The sequence below is a fragment of the Coregonus clupeaformis genome, chromosome 39 (genome assembly GCF_020615455.1).
Source record: "Coregonus clupeaformis isolate EN_2021a chromosome 39, ASM2061545v1, whole genome shotgun sequence".
NCBI classification, from domain to species: Eukaryota; Metazoa; Chordata; class Actinopteri; order Salmoniformes; family Salmonidae; genus Coregonus; species Coregonus clupeaformis.
In genome coordinates this window covers 5,083,584-5,091,734 of record NC_059230.1, presented here as the reverse complement: position 1 = coordinate 5,091,734, position 8,151 = coordinate 5,083,584, and the positions used below count along the sequence as shown (strand labels likewise).

General features: G+C 45.1%; 1 protein-coding gene across 2 annotated transcripts in view; it reads left to right on the top strand.

The window, feature by feature from the left end:
* LOC121559150 (dachshund homolog 2-like) overlaps positions 1-7,918 on the top strand; it is a 58,558-nt gene extending 50,640 nt beyond the window's left edge. Inside the window, exons 7-11 of one of the 2 annotated variants that reach the window (XM_045211762.1) lie at positions 5,672-5,784; positions 6,462-6,609; positions 6,762-6,923; positions 7,155-7,220; positions 7,569-7,918. In XM_045211762.1, the coding sequence (XP_045067697.1) occupies positions 5,672-5,784; positions 6,462-6,609; positions 6,762-6,923; positions 7,155-7,220; positions 7,569-7,621 (542 nt within the window). In that variant the 3' untranslated portion in view covers positions 7,622-7,918. Of the gene's footprint in view, positions 1-5,668; positions 5,785-6,461; positions 6,610-6,761; positions 6,924-7,154; positions 7,221-7,568 lie in introns of both variants that reach the window. The other variant, XM_045211761.1, reaches the window with a different exon arrangement.
* The last annotated feature ends 233 nt before the right edge of the window (positions 7,919-8,151 follow it).

The following is an 8,151-nucleotide window of genomic DNA, read 5'->3' as shown; positions in this document are numbered from 1 at the left end:
AGGGCTCTAGACTGACTTTACCATTAGAGGGAGGACTCTAGACTGACTTTTTACATTAGAGGGAGGGCTCTAGACTGACTTTACCATTAGAGGGAGGACTCTAGACTGACTTTACCATTAGAGGGAGGACTCTAGACTGACTTTACCATTAGAGGCAGGACTCTAGACTGACTTTTTACATTAGAGGGAGGGCTCTAGACTGACTTTACCATTAGAGGGAGGACTCTAGACTGACTTTACCATTAGAGGGAGGACTCTAGACTGACTTTACCATTAGAAGGAGGACTCTAGACTGACTTTACCATTAGAAGGAGGACTCTAGACTGACTTTACCATTAGAGGGAGGGCTCTAGACTGCCTTTACCATTAGAAGGAGGGCTCTAGACTGACTTTACCATTAGAGGGAGGACTCTAGACTGACTTTACCATAAGAGGGAGGACTCTAGACAAACTTTACCATTAGAGGGAGGGCTCTAGACTGACTTTACCATTAGAGGGAGGACTCTAGACTGACTTTACCATTAGAGGGAGGACTCTAGACTGACTTTACCATTAGAGGGAGGGCTCTAGACTGACTTTACCATTAGAGGGAGGACTCTAGACTGACTTTACCATTAGAGGGAGGGCTCTAGACTGACTTTACCATTAGAGGGAGGACTCTAGACTGACTTTACCATTAGAATGAGGGCTCTAGACTGACTTTACCATTAGAGGGAGGACTCTAGACTGACTTTACCATTAGGAGGGCTCTAGACTGACTTTACCATTAGAGGGAGGACTCTAGACTGACTTTACCATTAGAGGGAGGGCTCTAGACTGACTTTACCATTAGAGGGAGGACTCTAGACTGACTTTACCATTAGAGGGAGGGCTCTAGACTGACTTTACCATTAGAGGGAGGACTCTAGACTGACTTTACCATTAGAGGGAGGACTCTAGACTGACTTTACCATTAGAGGGAGGACTCTAGACTGACTTTACCATTAGAGGGAGGGCTCTAGACTGACTTTACCATTAGAGGGAGGGCTCTAGACTGACTTTACCATTAGAGGGAGGACTCTAGACTGACTTTACCATTAGAGGGAGGGCTCTATACTGACTTTACCATTAGAGGCAGGACTCTAGACTGACTTTACCATTAGGAGGGCTCTAGACTGACTTTACCATTAGAGGGAGGACTCTAGACTGACTTTTTACATTAGAGGGAGGGCTCTAGACTGACTTTACCATTAGAGGGAGGACTCTAGACTGACTTTACCATTAGAGGGAGGACTCTAGACTGACTTTACCATTAGAGGGAGGACTCTAGACTGACTTTCCATTAGAGGCAGGACTCTAGACTGACTTTTTACATTAGAGGGAGGGCTCTAGACTGACTTTACCATTAGAGGGAGGACTCTAGACTGACTTTACCATTAGAGGGAGGACTCTAGACTGACTTTACCATTAGAGGGAGGACTCTAGACTGACTTTACCATTAGAGGGAGGGCTCTATACTGACTTTACCATTAGGAGGGCTCTAGACTGACTTTACCATTAGAGGGAGGACTCTAGACTGACTTTACCATTAGAGGGAGGACTCTAGACTGACTTTACCATTAGGAGGAGGACTCTATACTGACTTTACCATTAGAGGGAGGGCTCTAGACTGACTTTACCATTAGAAGGAGGACTCTAGACTGACTTTACCATTAGAGGGAGGACTCTAGACTGACTTTACCATTAGAGGGAGGGCTTTAGACTGACTTTACCATTAGAGGGAGGGCTCTAGACTGACTTTACCATTAGGAGGGCTCTAGACTGACTTTACCATTAGAGGGAGGGCTCTAGACTGACTTTACCATTAGGAGGGCTCTAGACTGACTTTACCATTAGAAGGAGGACTCTAGACTGACTTTACCATTAGAGGGAGGACTCTAGACTGACTTTACCATTAGGAGGGCTCTAGACTGACTTTACCATTAGAAGGAGGACTCTAGACTGACTTTACCATTAGAGGGAGGACTCTAGACTGACTTTACCATTAGAGGGAGGACTCTAGACTGACTTTACCATTAGAGGGAGGACTCTAGACTGACTTTACCATTAGGAGGAGGACTCTATACTGACTTTACCATTAGAGGGAGGGCTCTAGACTGACTTTACCATTAGAAGGAGGACTCTAGACTGACTTTACCATTAGAGGGAGGACTCTAGACTGACTTTACCATTAGAGGGAGGGCTCTAGACTGACTTTACCATTAGAGGGAGGGCTCTAGACTGACTTTACCATTAGGAGGGCTCTAGACTGACTTTACCATTAGAGGGAGGGCTCTAGACTGACTTTACCATTAGGAGGGCTCTAGACTGACTTTACCATTAGAAGGAGGACTCTAGACTGACTTTACCATTAGAGGAAGGGCTCTAGACTGACTTTACCATTAGGAGGGCTCTAGACTGACTTTACCATTAGAAGGAGGACTCTAGACTGACTTTACCATTAGAGGGAGGACTCTAGACTGACTTTACCATTAGAGGGAGGGCTCTAGACTGCCTTTACCATTAGAAGGAGGGCTCTAGACTGACTTTACCATTAGAGGGAGGACTCTAGACTGACTTTACCATTAGAGGGAGGACTCTAGACTGACTTTACCATTAGAGGCAGGGCTCTAGACTGACTTTACCATTAGAGGGAGGACTCTAGACTGACTTTACCATTAGAGGGAGGACTCTAGACTGACTTTACCATTAGAGGGAGGGCTCTAGACTGACTTTACCATTAGAGGGAGGACTCTAGACTGACTTTACCATTAGAGGGAGGACTCTAGACTGACTTTACCATTAGAGGGAGGACTCTAGACTGCCTTTACCATTAGAGGGAGGACTCTAGACTGACTTTACCATTAGAGGGAGGACTCTAGACTGACTTTACCATTAGGAGGGCTCTAGACTGACTTTACCATTAGAGGGAGGACTCTAGACTGACTTTACCATTAGAGGGAGGACTCTAGACTGACTTTACCATTAGAGGGAGGACTCTAGACTGACTTTACCATTAGGAGGGCTCTAGACTGACTTTACCATTAGAGGGAGGACTCTAGACTGACTTTACCATTAGGAGGGCTCTAGACTGACTTTACCATTAGAGGGAGGACTCTAGACTGACTTTACCATTAGAGGGAGGACTCTAGACTGACTTTACCATTAGAGGGAGGACTCTAGACTGACTTTACCATTAGAGGGAGGACTCTAGACTGACTTTACCATTAGAGGGAGGGCTCTAGACTGACTTTACCATTAGGAGGGCTCTAGACTGACTTTACCATTAGAAGGAGGACTCTAGACTGACTTTACCATTAGAGGGAGGACTCTAGACTGACTTTACCATTAGAGGGAGGGCTCTAGACTGACTTTACCATTAGAAGGAGGACTCTAGACTGACTTTACCATTAGAGGGAGGACTCTAGACTGACTTTACCATTAGAAGGACTCTAGACTGACTTTACCATTAGAGGGAGGACTCTAGACTGACTTTACCATTAGAGGGAGGACTCTAGACTGACTTTACCATTAGAGGGAGGACTCTAGACTGACTTTACCATTAGAAGGAGGACTCTAGACTGACTTTACCATTAGAGGGAGGGCTCTAGACTGACTTTACCATTAGAGGGAGGGCTCTAGACTGACTTTACCATTAGAGGGAGGACTCTAGACTGACTTTACCATTAGAGGGAGGACTCTAGACTGACTTTACCATTAAAGGGAGGACTCTAGACTGACTTTACCATTAGAGGGAGGACTCTAGACTGACTTTACCATTAGAGGGAGGACTCTAGACTGACTTTACCATTAGAGGGAGGGCTCTATACTGACTTTTTCCACTGCTAAGTAAGACATGAAAGAAGTTAGCTATTTCATCTAACATTTTCAGGGAATGCATGATGGATATTTTGATGTGCAACATGTTAAAAATGGATCCAGAATAACCTTTTTTATTTTATTTATATTTTTTGGGGGCTCTTTAGAGATTAATTTGCCTGCATGTTTTTTTTTTTTTGCATATTATTGTCCTAGGCTATATTTAACATAATTCACCTCCTGAGGAAGTGAGAACTGAAAACGCTTTAGCTAGATCGCTAACTCTAAATATGATATTAATGCTAGATAATCCATGCAATTGATCGAACTGTAAATGTAATGTCCTACATAACTTTCCATTGGTAGGCCTTAATAGGCTACTTGATGTATTCACCGCTCCGCTCCGTTCTGCTGGCGCATCATCGCAGTGACATACTCTGTCAATTCACCCCAAATGGCGCGCTCCGCTCCGTTCTGCTGGCGCATCATCGCAGTGACATACTCTGTCAATTCACCCCAAATGGCGCGCTCCGCTCCGTTCTGCTGGCGCATCATCGCAGTGACATACTCTGTCAATTCACCCCAAATGGCGCGCTCCGCTCCGTTCTGCTGGCGCATCATCTCAATGACATACTCTGTCAATTCACCCCAAATGGCGCGCTCCGCTCCGTTCTGCTGGCGCATCATCGCAGTGACATACTCTGTCAATTCACCCCAAATGGCGCACTCCGCTCCGTTCTGCTGGCGCATCATCTCAATGACATACTCTGTAAATTCACCCCAAATGGCGCGCTCCGCTCCGTTCTGCTGGCGCATCATCGCAGTGACATACTCTGTAAAGTGATGTTATTCATCTATATTGACAGTTGATAAATAATTATACTCTCATAAAGCTGACACTCTCCTCTTTTGGAGTGGTTGTTTTAAGAACTGGGTCTTTCCCACAGTTACGTTTCAAAATGTTGCTCAACTGTCAGTATGCTTGCGCTTATCAGAACGCATCTCTCCCGTCAGTCCGTGTGTAAAGGAGGGAGAGGGAGTGAGAGCCAGCAGCGAAACAGGGACATGGCAGATACTTTCATTGCAGGTTAAATGCACATTACTGTTGACCAAATCATGGTTTTAAAACCAGGAACGTTGTGTAGCCTCACCGAAATAATAAGACGTAAGCTAAATTGCTTCAGTAAAAGGAGTTCAACGTTGGTGTCGGCCCAGCTATAGGATCTTTATCCATGTTAATTACACAACACTCTATACAGGTATCAGAGTTGTCAGTGTTCATTTCACAACACAGGTATCAGAGTTGTCAGTGTTCATTTCACAACACAGGTATCAGAGTTATCCGTGTTCATTTCACAACACAGGTATCAGAGTTATCCTTGTTCATTTCACAACACAGGTATCAGAGTTATCCTTGTTCATTTCACAACACAGGTATCAGAGTTATCCTTGTTCATTTCACAACACAGGTATCAGAGTTATCCTTGTTCATTTCACAACACAGGTATCAGAGTTATCCTTGTTCATTTCACAACACAGGTATCAGAGTTGTCAGTGTTCATTTCACAACACAGGTATCAGAGTTATCCATGTTTAAGGCATTAAGATTTGAGAGCGAAGGAGGAGAGAAGAGGGAGGAGTCGATGCTTTCATAGTCTCACGTTGCCATAGCTCCAAAATCCCATCGTTGTCACGCCCTTTGACCTCTCCTCTCACTATTGCCGTCCTTCCATATTAGTCTGTCCCTTTTTCAACAGGAGGAAGGAAGGTCCATTCATCCCCTTATACATACTGCTTGTATACAAATCATTACTAACCCTCTCTCTTACAGAAGACTCCTCATTTGATAGGCTGTCCTCAGGCCAGGCCCTGCCCCCTGGCTTCCCTGCTCCGTTCCTATTCGCTGCCGGCATTTCCTCTGCCGAGACTCTACTCACCAACATACAGGCAAGATAATTACCTGGATGAGTTGAAGTCACTATTATTCGTGTCATTCCTTTCCTTCATTTCTATTGTTGACCGTATAGCCGGTCTCATTTGTGATGTCAAGTTCTCTAGCTATAGTCTTAATAGATATACTCAAGAGCTTATTTGTAGACATAAGTTAAAACTCCCTCTTTCTCTCTCTCTCTGTCTCTCTCTCTCTGTCTCTCTCTCTCTCTCTCTCTCTCTCTCTCTCTCTCTCTCTCTCTCTCTCTCTCTCTCTCTCTCTCTCTCTCTCTCTCTCTCTCTCTCTCTCTCTCTCTCTCTCTGTCTCTCTCTCTCTCTCTCTGTCTCTCTCTCTCTCTCTCTCTCTCTCTCTCTCTCTCTCTCTCTCTCTTCATCTCTCTCTCTCTCTCTCTCTTCATCTCTCTCTCTCTCTCTCTCTCTGTCTCTCTCTCTCTCTCTCGTCTCTCTCTCTCTCTCTCTCTCTCTCTCTCTCTCTCTCTCTCTTCTCTCTCTCTCTCTCTCTCTCTCTCTCTCTCTCTCTCTCTCTCTCTCTCTCTCTCTCTCTCTCTCTCTCTCTCTCTCTCTCTCTCTCTCTCTCTCTCTCTCTCTCTCTCTCTCTCTCTCTCTCTCTCTCTCTCTCTCTCTCTCTCTCTCTCTTCATCTCTCTTCATCTCTCTTCATCTCTCTCTTCTCAGGGCTTGCTGAAGGTGGCTGTAGAGAATGCCAGTGTCCAGGACAAACAGATCCAGGCAGAGAAGAGAGAACTGAAGATGGAGCTGTACAGAGAGAGAGAGTTGAGAGAGAGTCTGGAGAGACAACTCGCCTCCGAACTACAGAGCAGAGGTAGTCGGGGGGGGTGAGAGAGCTCACCTCTGAGTTACAGATCAGAGGGAGGGATTGGTGGGTTTGGGGAGGGAATCTATTTCTCCCCCTCTCATTCTCTCTTTCCCCCTCTCTCATTCTCTCTTTCCCTCTCACCCCCTTCTCTTTCTCAGCCTCTATCCAGAAGCGCTTGAAGAAAGAGAGGAAATTGAAGAGGAAGCTGCAGGAAATGTTGGCGTTTGAGTCCAAGAGGAGGGAGAGAGTTGAAGATGCTCTCAAACACTGGTCCTCCTCATCTCTCTCTACTCCTGACACACGATACACCAGCAGTAATGGTGAGGCTCCTCTCTCTCTCTCTCCTCTTCTCTGATGGTTTCCACACGTGTGAGAGTGATGATGGGATGCTATTATTAATATCTCATTTAAAGGTGGAAGTGGAAAGGCTATTAGGATGTCATTAGATGTGTTTTCAGGTTTGTGTGTTCTTTTGAAACGTCTGTATTGTTAAATTGACACCATTTACGGTCTATTCGCGGTCTGTACCCTTGGGTTCTTCTTGATCACAGATATGGAGGTACCAGAAGAACAACCTGAACTGAATGGTAACCAGCATGACAATCCAACTGTCCAAGGTATGGACACACATCTTTCCCGTATTCCAGTCAATCCGGAAATACTGTAAACAGTACAGATTCCCGTAGGTTTAGTAAAGGAGAGGAATTTCATAGAGTCATAAATGCAGTTAGTATTATATTCGCAAGAGTGGAATTCCTATTTTATGGTAGTATTTTATGGTAGCTATGAATGCAATCCATGACTCTTAAAGAGTCTTTAATATTTTTGGTTTAACACATTATTTCCCTGTTCATCCTGGTTAACCCGTGTCCTCTCTCCACTCCATATGATTCTCTAATATGTCTGTGATATGCATTCTTTGTATTTTTTTGTATTTTCCCCTCCCCCTCCGTCCCCCATTCCAGAATCCTGTGCATTCCTGAAGACCCCCCCTGCTGTTCTAATTAACTCGCCGTGAACTCATCACGGAACGCCAGCCTGTTGCCACGACAGCCTGTAAAGTGAACAACTCCCCGCAAGCACTTCCTGATGGATTGACTGAAAGGAAAAGGAGGGACCTAGAATAAGGGGATGGGTAAAGTAATGAACTGATTTAACTAAAAAGAGAGAAAAATACCTTCATGGTCAGAGAGACTGCGTCAGAATGTTCTGTTAGTTCATTCCTTTGTTCATTCATCCCTCAGCTTCCATTCCGTAGAACACTCCTTTTGATTGGCCCGATAAATGAGAGAGAGAGAGAGAGAGAGAGAGGGAGAGAGAGAGAGAGGGAGAGAGAGAGGGAGAGAGAGAGAGAGAGAGAGAGAGAGAGGAGAGAGAGAGAGAGAGAGAGAGAGAGAGAGAGAGAGAGAGAGAGAGAGAGAGAGAGAGAGAGAGAGAGAGAGAGAGAGAGAGAGAGAGAGAGAGAGAGAGAGAGAGAGAGAGACTTTATTTTGGGAAATATTGAAAGCAGAAACATCTGTTCCTAGCTGCCTGAGCGCTATCTCCTCA